At 34.3% G+C, this 21,863-nt stretch overlaps 1 protein-coding gene across 9 annotated transcripts in view; it reads right to left on the minus strand.

Moving 5' to 3' along the window:
• The window catches only part of MLLT3 (MLLT3 super elongation complex subunit), a 363,248-nt gene that overhangs the window by 101,624 nt on the left and 239,761 nt on the right, over positions 1 to 21,863 (minus strand). For 8 of the 9 annotated variants that reach the window (XM_074208795.1, XM_074208796.1, XM_074208790.1 and 5 more), the window contains one exon: positions 20,343 to 20,486. The exons of the other annotated variant lie outside the window; for it this stretch is intronic. In XM_074208795.1, the coding sequence (XP_074064896.1) occupies positions 20,343 to 20,486 (144 nt within the window). The remainder of the gene's footprint in view (positions 1 to 20,342; positions 20,487 to 21,863) is intronic. 9 annotated transcript variants of the gene reach the window in all.

Genomic DNA, 21,863 nt, shown 5'->3' on the forward strand with positions numbered 1-21,863 from the left:
CTTATCTATAATTTACTGAAAACGAAAACCTATCCAATCCTCATAGATAGACTCTTGTAGGCTGATTCTGGCTTAAGAGAAGAGCTCTAATCAACATTTTTTCTTTATTTTGTAAGGGAGCCACAAACTATGAAGGAAGAGACAAAGGATGAAAAAAACTCACTGACAACCCCAATTGCCTTTAACTACCCTGGAAAGCTTACCAAGTTAGTTTCATCTCTACAAGGAAAGACCTCATGGAAGATTGTTTTACTGGTCCAAAATGAGAGAATTGGAACAATGGGGGCTTTGTTTTCTTTTTAATTTCTCTGAGCTAACAAAAAGTATTTTAAAAACAAATGTTCTATAACAAACTAAAAAATACTGCAGAGGTGAGGGAGTAAAGGAGGAACAAGGGAAGTGAATAAAATTGTTTTCTAGTCCTGGTTCTCCAATGGCCTACAAAAAACAGTATGTGCTAGGAAGCTCCATCAAATTTCCTTCATTTAATCCTGAACCCAAAATAAAGGGAATTTAATTATCCTGTTCTATTTTATAATAGCTCATCCTGACACTTGTAGCTGTGTCCAGAAATTCAAATAAATAAAAATATTGACTTCCTTGTTCTTCAAACTCTTTCACATACCCAGCCATGCAGCTTAGCTAGGCCCACAATGGCAGGATCTGTCAGGATCTTTTATCACTCAAGGAAAATTTGTGTTATTGGACTAATATTCAACAAGATACCATTGACTATTCTTGCCTCCTAATAGGCAGAACCAACAGAAAATCAGACTAAATAGCATTTGACAAGGTCTAGCAAAAAAAAAAAAAAAAAAAAAAAAAAGCAAAATATTAGAACTAAGAGGAAAGGAGATTTAGGAGATTCCTAAATTTGACAAGGGTAGAAAGGCCCTAAATTGACTGAATTCAGAAAGTCCCAATACAATTCTATTAATAACCCCAATCCCAGGAGAGGCTAGGTGGTGCAGTGGATAGAGAGCACTGGGCCTGGAGTCAGGAGTACCTGAGTTCAAATCTGGCCTCAGACACCTAATAATTACTTAGCTGTGTGGCCATGGGCAAGCCACTTAACCCCATTGCCTTGCAAAAAAACCTAAAAAAAAAATAACCCAATTCTACAGTAAACCCATTATATATTGTTTTTAAATGTGTAAATGATGTTTTTAAAACAACAATAATTTCAGGGGGCAGCTAGGTGGCACAGTGGATAGAGCACCGGCCCTGTAGTCAGCATGGCCTGAGTTCAAATTCAGCCTCAAAAGGAAGGAACTTCTCAAAGGAAGTTCCATTGTACTAAATCTACCATTGTAAGTCCAGAAAATTTGTACTGAGCATCTCAAACACCTTTCATGATCACTGGTTCTGGGATTCATGAAGGAATTTGGTTGTCCCTATAAATGGTTATTAACTCCACAGCTTTTTGTTAGAACATTAAAATATTCACTGGCAATTAATTTTACCTGGGCTCCCATAGGAGAAGTAAACCACTGACACAATTATACCTCCTCCAAATATTAGTAACTAAATGGTTGAAATATAAGTAATTCCAATTTCAAAATATCTCTCTCCATACAGACAAAAAGTATTTGTGATTACTGAAAAAGGAGGAAAACTTCACTTTAGATTTCTCGCCTTGCAGAAAAAAGTAATCCCATTAATAGCTGTCATAGATTTTAGGGACATAGCTCCTGAGAATGATGTAGAAGTAACAGGACAGCTTCTAAATATTACTAAAGTCACTGCAGCAATAGTGTACTACAATATGATGCCTATGTATTCTTCACAACCTTGGAGCCACAAACTATAGGACTAATATAACTCTCTGGATATCTAATTAATCAAGGCTCCATTTTCACCAATCACTATTCCCTTAATCTCTCTGTTAGAATGTAAATTTCTTGAGGGAAGGATTATCTTTGCTTTATTATTTTTAATTCCCAGGATTTATCATAATACTTAGCATAGAAAATTCTTTTCTATTCAAATATAAGAAAACATGGTAAGACTTCTATGAACTGACATTAAAGGAATTAAGTAGAATCAATAGGACAATATGCATGATGAGCAAACTCATTTAAAGGAAAATATCATGAAAAAAACATCAAAGCATAATGCAGTGACTGATCTCAACTCCTACAGAGTTGATGAAGTATTCTTCCCTCCTCCTAGTAGAATAGTAGATAACAAGAATCAAACAAAAATTATGCTATTAGAGGAAAACAATACAACAATTTCTTTTGGTTAATTGCATTCCTTTGCAACAACAGAAAGTTCAATTAGAAAATGTAAATTGTATACCAAAAAATAAATTAGTAAAATATGAACAAAAACAGGAGGCTTGTTGGTTATAGCAAACAATATGGATATATTAAGTCCAAAAGCTAGGGTAGCCAAAATCTGAAAATATAAGGGGGGAAAACATACTAAACTGTGAGAATGTATATATGTATATTTATATAGTTCTCACCACTAAAGTCCTTGGAAGTGTCAAATGGGTTAACATTAGACACAGAAATGGCTCTCTGAGGAGAGACCAATAGGACCTTTCCAGATACAAAAACCTCCTTATATGTATTGTCTCTATCAATTAGAATGTGAATCTTTTCCTATCTGTATCACTAGATATTTCTTCATAATAAAAATGTAATCCTGAGTGATTATCATTAAATAATATGCATTTATATATTACTAACAACCTTTTAAAATTTCATATCATTTGGGAAAGTACATTAAAAAAACAACTGGGGGGATTGGGAGAAAAACTCAAACTATGACATTCATTTTCCTGTTCTATGTAGCAAATAACAATACAGGGACAAACTCAAGGTCTCTCTTAAGAACTTTGAAATCAAATGTGCAGCATAGGAGACCACCCAGCATGGCCCCCATCAGAGAGGGTGCTGTGTTCCATGAGCAAGGCAAAAGTGGAGCAGTTCAAAGGAAACATGAGATGTGTGTGTGTGTGTGTATTTAGAGTAATCACATGGACTATTTGTGCTTAACCTGTGGTAAAGAAATCTATACTCCTATTGGTCTGATCAGCCAGTCAGATACATTGCAACTTGTCTCTAACACAGTGATGTCATTTTGGTCTTTTTCAATAATGAGATTCAAGAATCAACCAACCAACCAATCAATTATGTAGCAAATGAATCCTAAACCAAGAAACTAAGAAAATTGGAAATATATTCAAGGAAGGAAGAGAATGAGCCACCAACTAACCTGCAAGAAATGAATTTTAAATATGGTTGTGCTTTCAAAAAATGAAATAATTTCATTTTCATAAAGTTCTCTTTCCACAATCTAATTTCTAATGTCTCCTTTCTGAATAGGTTTTTACATTTTTGAGGTGAAGAATATATACCAACTCTGCCAGAAGCAGTCTATTATGATTGAGTATGCAAAAAACAAAAATGAAAGGAATCCCTGCCCTCAGTGAGCTGATAATTTATCAAATAAACAACATTTCCATATAAGTACATGGAAAATATATAAATTCAAGGCTATTTGAAGGAAAGACAGAGACAAAGGCAACCAGGAGAAGAAGGTAAGACCTTATCTAGGAGGTAGCATTTAAAATAAATTTTGAAAGGGTAAGAATTCTAAAAGATAAGAGAGAGAATTTTCAAGGCAAGGAGTTCAGTGTGCAAAGGGATATAGACAGTGAATGGTATGGTGTGGGCCATAGTAAAAAAAAAAGGTTGAATTATATATAGGGCTTTGTGGAAATAGAGCTTTTCTTTGAAAAAATGACTAGAACCCAAGGGAACCTTTTATCTTTGCCATCTTTAAATGTCACTTGCCTCATTTCACCTTCCATTTATTTTTTCTTAGTCTTTCTTCTCTTGAAAGGTTTGGTTCTGGAATGGAGGAAGGTAAGAAATAAATACATGGTGGCTTCATTTTTCTCTCTTCAAAAAATGAGAACATTTTAATCAGAGAGCTTTCTTGAGTCCATTTTTAAATGCATACAATAGGAAGGAATAACATAGACTAGCTTTTAATAGATGTTCCACAATGGCCATTTTATTCATTTAAAATAAAAGTTCAGTGGTATTGACAGCATTGTTACTTTTTCTCCAAATCAATAAAATGTTTCATGAAAGAAATCTTAAATTAAAATTTTTAAATCTCCAAATCAAATGATAACAGTGGGGAAATAATCCTATCACAAATGACAAAAGGAAGAATATGATAAATATGAAAAGGTTTATCCATGCAATATAACACAAAGTTAAAATAAATAAAAGAATCATAGGCAATGGATCCAAGAAAGAACCTTCAAATGAGACAATAGAGGATCAGAATACCTGAGCTACTAAGAAGACAAATGGCTACCCCTTGAAAGGAGGAAGCAGAACTCATAATATCCAGGTCTGCTAACTTAAAATTGAACACTATTTTAATAACATTATAAATGATATAAAAATTCTGAACACGTAACAAGGTGAAAACTAAATTGGTGCAATCATAATGTGAAAAAGAATGTAGAGTTTGCTTGTTTTTTTAAATTTACCATCTTAACAAAAGCATTAAATATAACAACCTATGTACTCTCCATTCACACAAAGGAGATATATATATATATATACACACACACACACACACACATATTTATCTCCCTTCATAAGTATAGACAATCTTTTGAAAAGAATGCATTTCTATAAGCTTTAACTAGTTTTTGCTTTTTTTTTTTTTTTGGCAAAGCAATGGGGTTAAGTGGCTTGCCCAAGGCCACACAGCTAGGTATATTAAGTGTCTGAGGCTGGATTTGAACTCAGGTACTCCTGAACCTCCAGGGCCCATGCTCTATCCACTGTACCACCTAGCCACCCCCATTTCTATGAACTTTAAGACATTCAGTCTCAGGAAGAAAAAGTCAAAGATGAAAAGTAAAGAAGAGATTATTAAATTATGATCAAATATTATTTTAAAAATTAACAATACTTTTCTGAGCATAGTGAAGTAATTAAGTAAAATAAGGCATTCAGCCTAGTCTACATACATAAATGAATTATCTTTTTCCAGGGCAAGAGCAGAAAGCACTTCGGTTATTGATCCCAGGGACAATATAGATCAAAAAATAACCAAAAAAAACAGTTTAGGAGAATTCCGGCCAAGATGGCGGAGAGAAGACAGGCACAGTTCTAAAGTCTCCTGATCTCTTCCCCATCTATCACATGAAACAAACCTCTTAAAAAAATTCCGAAACAGGAAACCCAGAAAGAAAAGCCAGGAAAGGAAAATCTACCTCAGGATTAGTCTCCCGCAGCAGCCTTGGCTGAGTACTGGCAGGTGAGTCTGGGCTCCCAGGGAAGATCAGCCCGGGATCAGCCAGATTAGCAGCTGAATTGGAAGCCGGAGTCTGAGGGCCCCAGAGCCAGACCTGCTGGATCAGCAGTAGGGCTGTATGAACGCGGCTTGGGTCCGCGGGGAAGCAGAGGCGATGATGTTGGTGCTGTCCCCCTGGAGCTTGGGTAAGGGGCTGCGGGGAGAGGTCTGGTGCAGGACAGCTGCGGACGCCATCCCTTGGCTCCTCAGGTCTGAGAAACTCTGAGCCCACGCCTCCATTGCACAGAGGCCTCCTCCCAAACAAATGCAAATTACTTCTACCTCAGGCCCAGGTGTGTGAGCAGAAGAACCAGCCCAGCTGAGGAATGACCTCAGGCCAGGGTAAAGCCCACCATTGACTGAAGGCAAAAGAATTCAATAGTTCCAACTCCTGCCTTCAGGCAAAGGGAGAAGGCCTCACAACCAAGGTCACAGACACCCCAGAGAGGGCAACCAGCACCTCCTACTGGCCAGCCAGAGAAACTGCACTCAGTAAAGCCTTTAGAGATCCCAAGCCCAGGTGAACCAGCCCCCCGCCCCAACTCAAGGTCTTAGCATAATGAAGAAGGGTCAGCGGCAAGGTGGATCCATACAAAAATTCCTGGAAGGGAAAGACCACAACTCAGAGAGACCTGGAACCTCTGAGGAGAATACAATCTGGTCTCCAGCACAGAAAGACTTCCTTGAAGAAATAAGGAAGGAGCTTAACAATTTGGGAGAGACAATTAATGCCTTGCAACAAGAAAACAAAACCTTAAAAAGTACAATTGGACAAACACAAGAGAATAAATCTCTCAGATCCTCAAATGAGCAAAAAGAATGCAAAAAGAAATTAATTCTCTCAAAACCTCAATTGGTCAAATGGAAAGCTCTTTCAAAAGTACAATTGACCAATTGGAAAAGGAGTTGCAAAAGGTTGATGAAGAAAACTCCTCCCCCCCAAAAAAGAACGGAGTCTACAGAAACTAATGACTCCACAAGACAGCAAGAGTCAGTTAAACAAAATCAAAAATATAGAATAAATAGAAGCAAATGTGAAATACCTCATCAACAAAACACTGACCTCGAGAATAGATTGAGGAGGGGAAACCTGAAAATTATAGGACTTCCTGAAAACATTGAAGAGAAAAAAAAGCCTGGACTTAAGATTACAGGATCTAGTGATGGAAAATTGCCCTGATATCATAGAATCGGAGGGCAAAGTAGTTATTGAAAGAGTACATCGATACCCACCAGAAAAAGATCCCAAAATGAAAACACCAAGGAATGCTGTGGCCAAACTGCAGAACTATCAGATAAAATAGAAAATCCTGCAAGCAGCCAGAAAGAAGCAATTTAAATATCAAGGAGCCACAGTAAGGATCACGCAGGATCTGGCTGCATCAAATTTAAGGGATCGAAGGGCCTGGAACGAGATATTTCGAAGAGCACAGGAGCATGGAATGCAGCAAAGAATATACTTTCCTGCAAAGCTGAGCCTTCTCTTCCAGGGAAAAAGATGGACATTTAACGAAATGGAAGAATTCCAAAAATTTCTGATGAAAAGACCAGAGCTAAACAGAAAATCTGGATATCAAACAGGAGGTTCAAGAGACACATGAAAAGGTAAAAAAAAGGGGGGGGGTTGTAAAAGGAAAAAAATGCAATCCAGTAAATTGCAACTGGCTATATTCCAGCATGGGGGGAGGGGAAGAGACGCTCATAAATCATGAGAAATGTAACTCTAACAGAGAGAATACACCTAGCCAGAAATGATGGACATCCATGACCTATCCATGAGACTGCTATCTAATGGGATATAACTGGCTTTAACCCCACTTGGGAGAAAGACTCTAATAACTCTCAGGAATTTTGACTCTATCCAATCGAATATACTGAACTAGAAGGGTCAGACACTCAGAATTTTCTATGACCTAGATAGAATGATCTAAAAAAATACACTACCTCCCTAAAAAGGGGGACAGGAAAGAGAAGGGAGGAGGGAGGGGAATGAATGGGACAAATCTCATTATACTAAGAGGTACAAAAAACCTATGGTAATAGAGGGGAAGAAGGGAGCAGAGGAGAAACACCTGAATCTTCTTCTCATCAGACTTGGCTTAAAGTCAACCTACACATACTCAGTTAACTTATAAATTATCTAACCTTTCAAGTATCAAAAGGGGAAAAGGGGAGGGGGGATGGAGAAAGGAAAGGGGAGTGGGGGAAATAACAAAAGGAAGGGAAGGGAAAAGGGAAAAAGGGAAAGGGGAAAGAAAGGGGAGGGTGTGATATAGGAGGGCAAACATACTGAAGGGGGTGGTATTCAAAAACAAAATACTGGAGAATATGGATAAAAGGGGGGGAAAGGGGGAAAAATACAAACAGAGGGAAGATAGCACAGAGGGCAATAAAGAATTAGTAATCATAACCTTGAATGTGAATGGAATGAACTCTCCCTTAAAACATAAGCAAATAGCAGAGTGGATTAAAAACCAGAATCCTACAACATGCTGCTTACAAGAAACTCATTTGAAGCAGAGAGACATATAGAGTAAAGGTAAAAGGTTGGAGCAAAATATATTTTGCTTCAGCTGAAGTAAAAAAAGCAGGGGTAGCAATCCTTATCTCAGACAAAGCAGCAGCAAAAATAGATAGCATTAAAAGAGATAAGGAAGGAAACTTTATCCTCCTGAAAGGTACCATAGACAATAAAGTCATTTCAATATTGAATGTATATGCACCCAGTGGAACAGCACCCAAATACTTAGAGGAGAAGTTGAAAGAATTACAGGAAGACATGGACAGCAAAACTCTACTAGTAGGAGACCTCAACCTCCCGCTATCAGATCTAGATAAATCAAATCATAAAACAAACAAGAAAGAAATTAGGGAGGTAAATAGATTGTTAGAAAAATTAGATATGGTAGACTTATGGAGGAAACTGAATGGAGATAGAAAGGAATATACCTTTTTCTCTGTAGTACATGGAACTCATACAAAAATTGACCATGTAATAGGACATAAAAACCTAATGATCAACTGCAGAAAGGCAGAAATAGTGAATACATCTTTCTCAGATCAAAATGCAATAAGAGTCTAAAAGTCATATGCAATACTGGGCCAAGGAGATATAGAACTGGAACAAACTGGAAACTGAATAACCTCATTTTAAAAAATGAGTGGGCCAAAAAACAAATTATAGAAAGAATTAACCATTTTATCCTAGATAATGATAATAATGAAACAACATACCAAAACCTATGGGTTTCATTCAAAGCAACTCTCAGGGGGATATATTATAGCTCTAAATGCTTATATGAATAAATTGGAGAAAGAGGAAATCAATGAACTACATATGCAACTAAAAAAATAAGAGAAAGAACAAATCAAAAATCCCCAATCAAATACCAAATTAGAAATTCTAAAAATTAAAGGAGAAATTAATAAAATCGAAAGCAAAAAAACTATTGAATTAATAAATAAAACAAAAATTGGTATTATGAAAAAAACCAATAAAATTGATAAACCTCTGGTCAATTTGATTAAAAAAAAGAAAGACGAAAACCAAATTGCTAGTATTATAAATGAAAAAGATGAACTCACCACCAATGAGGAGGAAATTAAAGTAATAATTGGAAATTATTTTGCCCAACTCTATGCCAATAAATTTGATAATCTAAGTGAAATGGATGAATATTTACAAAAATATAAGTTGCCCAGGTTAAATGAAGAAGAGATTAAATAACTACACAACCCTATCTCAGAAAAAGAAATTCAACAAGCCATTATTGAACTTTAATGAGCTAGAAAAAATTGTAAGTAAATTCATATGGAGAAATAAAAAGTCAAGAATTGCCAGGAGCTTAAATTAATGAAAAAAAAATGCAAACAAAGGTGGCTTAGCACTACCCGATCTAAAATTATATTATAAAGCATCAGTCATCAAAACTGTTTGGTATTGGCTAAGAAATAGAGTGGTGCACCAGTGGAATAGACTAGGTGTAAAAGCAGGAGAGGAGTATAGTAATCTGCTGTTTGATAAATCCAAAGAGTCAGGCCACTTGGATAAAAACTCCCTCTTTGATAAAAACTGCTGGGATAATTGGAAGTTAGTATGGAAGAAACTTAGATTAGACCAACACCTCACACCCTTTAACAAGATGAGATCCAAATGGTTATAGGACATAGACATAAAAAAAAATACTATAAGCAAATTAGAAGATCAATGACTAGTCTACCTGTCAGATCTATGGAAAGGGGAACAGTTTTTGACTAAGGAAGAGTTGGAGAACATCACTAAAAACCAATTAGATGATTTCAATTACACTAAATTAAAAAGCTTTTGCACAGATAAAACCAATGTAATCAAGATCAAAAGAAAAGTATTAAATTGGGAAACAATCTTTACTATTAATGATTCTGACAAAGGACTCATTTCTAAAATATACAGAGAACTGAGTCATATTTTTAAAACAAAAAGCCATTCCCCAATTGACAAATGGTCAAAGGATATGCAAAGGCAATTTACAGATGAGGAGATCAAAGCAATCCATAGCCATATGAAAAAATGCTCTAAATCATTAATTATTAGAGAAACGCAAATTAAAGCTTCTCTGAGGTACCACCTCACACCTCTCAGACTGGCCAGTATAACCAGGAGGGATAATGATCATTGTTGGAAGGGATGTGGGAAATCTGGGACACTATTACACTGTTGGTGGAGCTGTGAACTCATCCAACCCTTCTGGAGAGCTATTTGGATCTATGCCCAAAGGGCAACAAAAATATGCATACCCTTTGACCCAGCAATACCACTACTGGGTCTATATCCTGAAGAGATGAGGAAAAAGGGTAAAAGCATTACTTGTACAAAAATATTTATAGCAGCCCTGTTTGTGGTGGCAAAGAATTGGAAATCCAGTAAATGTCCTTCAATTGGGCAATGGCTTAGCAAACTGTGGTATATGTATGTCATGGAACACTATTGTTCTATTAGAAACCAGGAGGGACAGGATTTCAGGGAAACCTGGAGGGATTTGCATGAACTGATGCTGAGTGAGACGAGTAGAACAAGAAAAACACTGTACACCCTAACCGCAACATGGGAGTGATGTTCAACCTTGAAGGACTTGCTCATTCCATCAGTGCAACAATTGGGAACAATTTTGGGCTGCCTGCAAAGGAGAGTACCATCTGTATCCAGATAAGGAGCTGTGGAGTTTGAACAAAGTACAAGGACTATTCTCTTTAATTTGGGGGAAAAAAAAAACAAAAACAGATATCTTATTGTCTGATCTGGTTACCTCTGAGAATTCTGTTCTCTTTAAAGATATGATTTCTCTCTCATCACACCCAATTTGGATCAAGGTACAACATGGAAACAAAGTAAAGACTGAAGGAGTGCTATCTGTGGGGGTGGGGGTAGGGAAGCAAGATTGGGAGAAAATTGTTGTAAAACTCAAATAATATCTTTAATAAAAAAAAAGAAAAAAACAGTTTAGGGGAGAGTAGATGGCACAGTGGATAGAGCACGGGCCCTGGAGTCAGGAGTACCTGAGTTCAAATCCAGCCTCAGACACTTAATAATTACCTAGCTGTGTAGCCTTGGGCAAGACACTTAACCCCATTTGCCTTGCAAAAATCTAAAAAAAAAAAATGTAAAAGACCAGTTTACCCCCAAAACGAACTATCCAGTAAGCCTCCCCAGTAACATACACTGAAGTAATTTCTGAGGTATGATTTGTTTCAGTCATCTGTTATAAAGCAACCAGCTGTCTATTTGGGCCCTGAAGAGATATGTCTGCCACTAAAGTACTTAAATTGTATTTTCAAATTTGTTTCAGAAGACAAAGTCTAGGCAAAGCTGCTACTAAAAAAGTAATTTGTTACAGTGGATAACAGCAGCTTAGCTCCCTATTGAATGAAAGCCTGAAAAATCATTTTAGTCCAAAGGCTTTTAGATTTTTTTTTTTAATTTTTACAAATCCCAATGTGGGGGTGGGGGTGGGGGGAAGAAATGCCTATAGTTTAAGACAAAAGAAAAAAAGCCTTTTTAAATTTGTAATTAAGGACTGAAAATGTCAAGTCCAAATAGTAAAAATTAGCAGCACACTAGAACTTTATTATAACTCCATCTCTTGGAATCTCCTATTCTACAATTTTATTGATGAAATCATTTTTTAATGCGGTTTTCCAGCATTTTGAAAAGCATTAAAAATTGGTACTCCTTTTTGGGTCCAACTAGAACCTGACTCATACCAAATGCTGCTTCCTTAAAAAAGGTTTCAAGGAGGTTCCACTGTTTTATAAAAGCAAACCATATAAATGTTATTTCCCACTCTGGGAAACAAGACTGCATTATACTGCAGGCTTAAAACAAACAGAAAATATTTTTACTATTTCTTCCCTGGCAGGTCATACAGAATGACTGTCTAATGTCCTAAAGAAATAGGTTGCCTCTGAGCAGAACTGGATTTTTGCCCCTGGAAAGGCTAGTTTTAACTACTGCTACAGTTAACTTTAATTTTTAATCCACAAAACAAATTGCTTGTCAAGCAATTCAGGAATGGATTAAATACCACTTTAAAATTATGCATTGTTGGTAAAAGAACCAGAAAAATACTAGAGAACGCAACCATGCAACATCAGACAAAAAGGAAACAATTACAAAGGGTTGATCACAATCATTTTCTTGGTAAGAAAGCAAAGGTGGTTGTACCTTATTTCTGAACATGTTATTGACAATCACATAAATATATACAACTTTAAAAACATTTATTTAAAAACATTTATTCATGTTAAATTGTGAAACTTATATCCAGGGAAAAGAGAGTAAATTTTAATTTTTTTTAAAGATAAGTTTTTATTACCTAATGTTCCAGAAAGTATTCTGAAAAAGACACCACTTATCTTGAGCAAGCATGGGGGGAAATGGTAGGGGCATTGTCTTATTCACTTCTGTATCATTTCTGAAACCAAACTCACTGGTACAGGCATAGAATGCTAGACTTTGGAGCCAAGAAGACCTGAGTTCAAGTAATGATCTTGGGCAAATTATTTAATCTCTCTTTCTCTATCTCTAAATGGGGATAATAAAAGTATCCTCCTACCAGGGTTGATGTGAGGATAAAATTAAATAATATGTGAAATACTCAACAAATCATAGCACTATATTAGTGCAAGCTGTTACTATCATTATTATTATTATTATTATTACTAACACATACTTAATATTTTCTGATTTTAAGAATGATAAATATTTGCTATAACTGTTATAACATCTACCAATCAAATCTTATATCTCTGTGTCTTAATCTCACAGAGCTTGAGATAAATTATCCATGCAGTTTTCTAATCAACAAAAAACATAATTTTAAAGAAATAAAAATTAAAAAATAGAACAAGATAATTCACTCAGAAATAAGTCCAATATTCTCTCTATTTTGAAAGGGATTCTGTTGTTATTCAAGAAAAGACTGGTCAGTTCCTTGTCACAGGTTATAGTGGAGATGCTTTTTCTATGCAGGTTAGACTATAAGGCTGCTAACCTTCCCAAGATTCTATGAATTAGGTTCACCTCTATAGCTAAAATCCTAGGATCTATCTATTTCCAATATATTCAAATGTAGCTGCTGGAAAAAACCTCAATGCTGTAATGTGGATTTAATATCCTTATCACGTTTAGTTGTATAATACTAAATATGCATATGATTTGGGATTTGGTGTTTGCTTGTTTTTTTATCCAAAAATGACTGTTTTCAATTCAGTGTTTCAGATAACTAAATTTACAAATCTTAGGGATTCCCCCATATAGAGGAACAGAAACTACTTTGTTAGAAAAGAAAACCAGAGAGCAACCAATTGTTAAGGAATGTTTCCTTACAACAAACCTAAATTACCTACATCAAACAATTCTAGATATGTTAAAAAGAGTCTTCAAAACACTGAGACCCAGTCCCATATACATGATTCTAATTGTGGTCTTACAAAAGAAAAACCAATGAGATTTTCAATTTCTAAATTCTGAAAATATTTTTCCTTAATGGTTTGATTTTTTCTTAATTTCTCAAAATCCCATTTGAACTTTAAACTCAAGAAAACACATGAAGAAGATGGAGGACAGCATATATCTTCTCTTTATTGATATTTTTATTCAAGGCATTTGTAAAAATTCAGATTTGAAAAAGTTAAACACTATTAGTCTAAAGAACAATTCATATTTTAAGACAATGAGAAAGAGAAAGAACTTTCTCAACATCTTTGGTAAAGGAACTCATTTCCACAGGATGCAAAAACTACAAAATAAGATTTTTTTCCCTCCTTTTTAAATATTCTTTATCTTTCATGCACATGATAGGGATGTGATGCTGAATCAAATTCAATAATATAAGAAGAGGAGGAGAAAAAAGAAGAAGGAAAGTAAAAGAAAAAAGAAAAGAATGAAGGTGTTTATTTCAAGGAAATCTGCACAGCAGAATTTCAGCTCACTTTCCTCAGTTTTCTAAAAGGACTCACATTTCTTCCTTTGACTAGTTATAAAATTTGCAGAAGCTGATGATTTGGGCCAAGTAAAAAAGAGTTTTTTAAAAAAAGCTATAACAATTTCTCCATTAAGGATAAAGTTAGTATTAATTCCCTGATAATATACTCAATATTTATATATTCTCTGAATAGGCAGAAGCCCAGTTGAACCATAGCTTTAAGTTTTTTCTTTTTTACTGTGCTAACAGATCCTTAACATAAAGGAACTACACAATGAAAGACATTCCTTTTTTTTCCCCCCAAATGTGGTAGATAAACAGTGCAGTAGATGGAGGACCAGGCTTGGATTCATAGTCTTGAGTTCAATCTGATCTCAGATGCTTACTAGTTGTATAACCCTTTGTCTTTCTCAGTTTCCTCATCAATAAAAAGGGAATAATAGCAATTACTTCCCCAAATTGTTATGAGGATCAAGTGAAATAATTACTATGCAAATACTTTGTTGTTTAATCATTTCAGTCATGTCTTTAGGTTCCATTTGTGTTTTTACCCCTTTGGCAAAGACAGTGAAGTAGTTTGCCATTTCCTTCTCCAGTTCATTTTAAAGATGAAGAAACTGAAGTAAATGGGTTAAGTGACTTCTTCAAAGTCACACAGTTAGGAAATGCCTGAGACCAGATTTGAATTCAAGAAGATGAGTCTTCCTAACTTAGGTCTGTCATTCTATCCACTACACCACCCAACTATACCATATGTTAGTTACGATGACGATAATGATGATGAGGATTAAAAATGTACTTCTAGCTACCAGTACCAGAGATTTCAAAGAAAAATTCCCATGATCTTACAGATCTCTTCCTGTATACCTAAAGCTATTTTTGATAGATACATAATCTTCAACTGAAGAAGTATATGACTTTGGAATCACATTTTTGCTAATTTGTAAAAAAAAAAAAAAAAAGATGAATTTTCAAAAAAGTGACCAATCTCAAAACAGTGTCACTGATATCCTGAGATGTCAAAAGCAGGCTCTACTAAGACCCATATATTCCCTAAAAATTATAAATTTAATTTTACAAACTTGTAAATTGAATATCTTTCTAATGGTGTACCTGTGCGCTGTTCCCCTCACCTCCATAAATGGAATACACTCACTGTTCAGTTCAACTTATTAGAATCCTAACTTCCTTTATGGTTGAGTTCTTGTGTCCTCTCAAGTTTCCTGCTGCAAAAATTTTCATACATTTAGTTCCATGCTCTCCAACTAAAATATAATGTACTTGAGGGACTGAGATTTTTTTTTTTGTATGTTCCCTTTATATTTAACATCTTATAGCACAATGCCTTACACCTCAAATACTTCTGGAACTACATGAAAAGCAAAATGAACAATACATCTTCAGAGTAACTTAGGGTTAGAGCAAGAAGTAACCAAGAAGGCCATCAATATTTTTCTCCCTTTCTTTCTGAATCAAAGCCAGGTTTCAAATCCAGGTTCTATGTGAAGAACTAAAAAAATAAGCCCAACTCTGCTTGATAGGATAAATGATACAAATTTCGAATCTCTGTTACTTCAATATTCATGATCTAACACCTGTGTTATGGAAATTTTAAAATGGACACAGAGTCACAAACCAATGACCGTTCCCTCTGATTTGGCACAGAACTGAAGAAATAACCACCAGGAAAAGAAGGAATGTTAAATGGAAATCAGAATGACTCATAGGCCAGTAATTATAGTGATTAATACATCAATACTTCAAGAACTTAGGATTTCATAGGTATAGGGATTCCCTCCAAGAATGTAGCTCATGGACCCTTTCCCAGAGCAGTTGAGACTGAGTAATTCATCTGTCTGATGCAATGTGAAGATGACTTCATCTCACTTTAACAAGGCTAATAATCAGAGAGCATAAGTAGACATTACTGGGTGGATAACAGGATCTTATTTTTTACTAAAATAGTCTTTATGAAACCAGGCACACTTCCATGTTCAGTCTCTGCCCTGAGATCGCATCTCTTCTTTCTTTCCATTCTCTACCTTGGTGACCTCATCCAGTTCCTTATGTGCTTTAATTATTATTTCTACATATGTGATCTATATATCCAAACACATTTTCTACCCTGAGCTCTAAGTTTTAAATCACAATCAGCCTATTTGACATTTCTGGATACTCAAGTGAAATCTTGGACTTGTATTTTAAAACAGAACATCATTCTCTTAAAATCCTATATATTAGTGAACATCTCTACTTTGATCGAGGTGATATGATATAAAACAATGGTGTTTATATATTGTAATAATAAATAATGCTGATGACCATTACCATTAATCTACTCATCAAGGTTTATGACTAGTGTTATTCTTTTTTAATTACATTCAATTTTATTCAAATTTATTCAATTTTAATTACATTCAATTTAATTACAATTCAAATTTTCCTGATTATTTGCAAAAGATTTTAACATTCACTTTTAATATTTTATTTTATATTTATTGTGAATATTGGCATGATTATATATAATACATTTATATAATATTAGTTCATGCTATATTAATAAAATTAATGGTTTATTTATTAAATTAAATTTTAATATTTAATTATTTGATAAACTCTCTTCCTGCTGACATTCCCTTCATTGAAAAGGCAAGGAATGATATCCATTGTACATGAAGTCATGTAAAACATATAAATCATGTTGTTAAAAAAAGCAAGAAAAAATATTTTTAAAGTAGGAAAAAATCATTCAATACTTCATAACTCTTCATTTTCTCTTATACTCAAATCCAATCAAGTATGAATTACTACCATTTGTTCTACGTAACACCTCTTAAGTCTGGCTACTTCTCTCTACTCATTTAACACACTGGTTCAATTCTGACCCATTAAGGAAAGACCTGATGAAAGTCCCTTCCCACTCTCAACTATCCTGCACATTGATAGGAAAGTGATTTTTCTTAAATGAAAATCTGATGGCAATATTTTTCGATCAATCTTCAATGACTCCCTATTATATCTAAAAGATAAAAGTTCTGGTTTGGTCTTGAAAGTCCATAACAAATTATTTTCCAACTTATTTCCATTTTCATTATTACATTACTCCCTGACAATCTAATCTAATCAATCAAACTGGCCTCCTCTCTGTTCTAAATGATGCTATCTTGTTTCCCTGGCTAAGCACTTACTATCATCCTGTCATGCAAAGCGCTAAGTTCCTCGCACCAAAAGTTCTTTCACTTCCCTAAGATATAGTTCAAGAACTAATTTCTATGTAAATCACTTCCTAAAATTGTCAAAGCTAGTGCCCTGTCTCACTATTTTATATTTACTCTGTATCTAATTAGTCTGGATATACTAATATGCATATTATCATGACTGATTTGAATATGAACTCTTTGAAAGGACTAATCAATTTCATTTATTACTTTTTCCCAGAATATAATAAAATACCTGCTACATGATAGATGCCTAATAAATGCTTATTCATTAATTCATCAAAATGCTTCATCATATAAAACACAAAACACTAGAGGTTGCATTATTAAATTGGTAAATATTAAAAGGGATGCTGAAAAAAGTGACAAAATCGTTATAGGGCATAAGAGGAGTATACAAAACAAAATCTGTTTTTAAGACTGCTATCAATATATCTCAAAAGGAAAGTGCAATTTTAAGATTCAGTAATGTCATTTACTTCCCCCCAAAATTTAACAGATTACTGGAAATTTTTAAACATTGATGTTTCTAATTAAAATTCAACATAACAACCATGAGTTTCTTACATCTCTTAAATCAATATTTGAACTTCTGGCAAAAAAAATAATCTGCTGTTTTCACTGGCTGAAAGGATTGTGACTTGGAATCTTGTCCTTAAGGTCATCCCGATCAACAAGGATTCAAAAAGTACAGAACAATTGTGACCTGACAATACAAGAAAAAGTCTAAATGAGATGGATAGAAGGTTGAGATGTCTAAGTCAATGAATCTCCACTACTGATCTACCAGACTGGAAAAGGGTCATCAAGAAACTGTAGAAAAAGAAATGAATAATGAGAATGCCCATTTCTTAAAAATTAAAATAAAAAAGCATTACTCAAAATTCAGAAAACTAAAATATGCAAGAAAGGTAAATCATTAAACTTTTAAATAAATTTTTATGTTTGTAACATTTATACTTCTAAAGTTATTAAAGTTTCAAATTGTACTGCTTTTTAGCATAACCTATAGAAGATAAGCAATTATTTGTAAATAGTTGAATTTGTGATAAAATTTTAAAAGGAATTGGATTCAATAAAACCATCCTTGAAGTAAAAAATTTATGATGCACCAAATGGAATTTTTTTTCAAATTTTTATTATTTTAGCAGTATGATCAAAAAATGCAGACGATCTTCAAAGAAGCACTTAAACACAGAAAAGGAAAGCTTTACATCAAAGGGAATAACTCCCAAGATAAAAGATAAAGAGAAGACAAAAGATGACTACAGGGAGAGAAAAGGTATCAGTTCAGTGTTCAATTATCAGTAACCTCAAGTTTATCTTCAAGTGTATAATCAACCCATTAGGCATACCACTACTACTACTACTACTACTACTACTACTACTACTACTACTACTACTACTACTACTACTACTAAGAGCATGATAAAAAAAATAGTTCTTCTCAAATATTTATTTTTGAAGACCAAGTCTTATCGAGTACTCTATGTACTTTAATGAATCACACATACCCAATAATCAAATGCCTTACCCAAATGTATAACTAGAGATATGTAAAAGCTACTACTGATTAAATGGATTTATGATTAGATAATAAAATATGAAAAGAATCTGGTAGTCTGGTTTTTATTTCAAATATTAAATTGAAGCCACCAGTTAATTATTAAGCACTTACTATATGTAGGCGTTAAAGTGAGACTAGTGATACAAACACAAAAATGAAATTGTCTCTGCTTTTAAAAACACTAATCTATTGAGAAAAATTCAACATATATTAAATAAACATGAGATAATTAGACTAGAGTGACAGCATTGAAAACTGGAAGGACGGGGCGGCTAGGTGGCACAGTGGATAGAGCACTGGCCCTGGAGTCAGGACAACCTGAGTTCAAATCTGGCCTCAGACACTTAATAATTACCTAGCTGTGTGGCCTTGGGCAAGCTACTTAACCCCATTGCCTTGCAAAAACTTAAAAACAAAAAAAAAAACAAAAACTGGAAGGATTCTGAAAACTTTAAATGGGAGGTATCACCGTATGATTTAATTGTGAAGGAATAAAAGAATTCTGAGAGACTTAAGTAAGAAAGATCAAGAGATGGAATGTCAATTTTAAAGGAAAACTAATAAATCAGTCTAGATGTAGTATAAGATGCATGAATATGAAAGCCAAAAAAGAAAGTGGGAGCCCAAATGTGGAAAAACTTCAAATAACAGGATGAGAAGTTAGTATTTTATTGTAGAGGTAATAGAATATCTGAAAACTTTCGAGGTTTGGAGTGATATGGTAAGGGAATGAAGTGATGCTCAACTATGATTTTGGTTCTATTTTCTCAGCTAAGAAAAATGATTTTTTTTTAAATGAAAGTAACAGAAGAAAAAATGAAGAGTTATCTAGGAAAGCACTAATCAAGATTAAGTGGGAACATGAACCTCAATGAGTTCAAGTCACCCAAAGGAGATAAACCTTATCCATGGAAAGAGGAAATTGCTGATCCATTATCAAGGATGTCTAAAAGAATAATAAGAGAATGGGAGAAACATCATATTTCCAGAGAAGTTTCCAAAAGAGTGGATTCTGATTGTAGAAAGCAAGGGATTCAGAAAGAAGGCAAAAAACAATTTTAAATTAATAAATAAATTTTGATTTTGTAGTAAACATGGCTGGAATATTCCTTTTGTATATATGTAAAAACACTATAATTCTGTTTATGTTATGGTTTTTAATTTCGCCCACCATCCCTGAATTACAAAAAATAGGGAGATACATTAGGATAGAACTTCACAATTTATTAAATTGTTTATCCTAACCCTACCACAATCTCAAGGAGAAATTCCATTCTCTAACAAGGGAATACAAACAAATAATGATTATACATTCATCTCTCCAGAGAAATTCAGCATGAAATAACTTTTCCCAACTTCTACAATCAAGAAAATATTGGAAGAGCTTTCAGGCAGCAATTCCTCTTAATATTAACTTAAAACTTGAGTTTTCAACTTTGCACTGATGCAAAGTTTGATCTTAAATTCAGAGGGTTTTTATTTACATTTTTGGGAGCCTGCCTCTGGTGCAATAAAAGTGAAGGACTCTGACCTTAAGGAGAGGCTGAGTACCATTAACAAATTATCTACACATCAAGTAGCTTATTCAAAATTTTCTTCGCTTACCTTCTGCTTCAGAGACAATGAAACAATTCTGAGCTAAATCTTTCAGATAACTATCAGTTGCTTACAGAAGTGAAAACATTATTGAATTTTATAATGCACTAACAAATCAGTACATTCTTTAATGGGATGGCTTTTGATATGAGTAGCAGCACTCACCCCTCCTGCCTTCAGCAGCTTTCTTCTGAAGTCCTCTGTGGGGTTGTTGAAAGTTAGCTTTTCACAACGGAGGTGATTTACAGGTGGATGGCCTTCAAGGTGCAGGAATAAGTCATAATCAAAGCGGACTTTCTTAGGTTCTTCCTGAGGGTTGAAAAATAGCCAGAAATAGAAAATCTAATAGAGGAAATGGTTATCTATATGAGGAAAAGACTCAAACATCTAGCATTCAATCAGTCAAAGTAAATATCCCAAAATAGAATGTTTCCATGAATTATTTTAACTGATATAAGCATTTAATTAAAGGAATAAGGAGAAACAGAGAAATTCTGTTGCATATACTATTGTAAAATCCAGTAGGACTTTTTCCTGAATACAGACAAAAGCAAAGAAAGTAACAAGGACAAAATAAGCTGGACCAAGAGTGGGGAATCCTTGACTTTGGTGGAACTTTGAAAATTCCTTCCACTTGTATTGTTTCATCTTATAGCATACCTATGCCTAAAGAACATCATGAGTACAGAAGCAAAATGATAAAACTGTATTATTTAAAACTATAAAATGTATTATTAATATTAAACAAAAATATTAAGCATAATACTGAACATTTTAGGTGGATCTTCTGCTACATAATACTTTTTAAACTTCTGTTTAGAAGCAGACTAAAAATGCAATGAAATACACATAAATTTCCACAGCAACAAAAACTTAATACTAACTTTCCTTACTTACTTTTAAGGTAAAGAAAAGTATTCTATTGGCCATCAAATAAAAATGAGTATTAAACTAGGTCTTCTCATGTCATTAGCAAAAGATTAACAGATGAGTTTGGAAAGTTCCTTGGAAGGATAAAAAACACTTTAGCTACATATTAATGGAAGGAACAGTTATGGTGATTAAAAAAAGATCAGTACCCTGGACAATGATAGGATAAGGGCAGCAGGAAGTCTAGTCTCATCAATATTGATATAATGCAATATTTTGATCTCCTTGGATTATAGTCTTATTGATTTATGATCATAAGGAGCAGGAAGCAATCTAAAGAGTAAAAAAGAGTGGGTTATCCTGCTGAAAATTATAGATTGTGATGGTGAACTTCTTTGGCACTTTCAGATACTCTCTAAAAGTGAATCAGACAAACAGGAACTTCTGGTATTGGTAAGAATATAGACATGGTCACAGGAACTTTGAGACATTTCCTTAATTTAGAAACATGTGTGTGTGTGTGTGTGTGTGTGTGTGTGTGTGTGTGTGTGTGAGAAAGAGAAAGAGAGAGAGAGAGAGAGAGAGAGAGAGAGATATTGAGAGAATCTGTCTGTCTGTAATGCCATGAGAAGGTTGCAAAGGAAGATCTGCATACACACACACACACACACACACACACACACACACACACACACACACACATATACATACACACACACAAACACACACACACACACACACAGCCATTTGTTCCCTAGCCCAGGAGACAAATAGCTATACTTCCAATTAGATAAAGTGTTTTTGAGTTATCAGACA

Source organism: Macrotis lagotis, chromosome X (assembly GCF_037893015.1).
Source record: "Macrotis lagotis isolate mMagLag1 chromosome X, bilby.v1.9.chrom.fasta, whole genome shotgun sequence".
Classification (NCBI taxonomy): domain Eukaryota; kingdom Metazoa; phylum Chordata; class Mammalia; order Peramelemorphia; family Peramelidae; genus Macrotis; species Macrotis lagotis.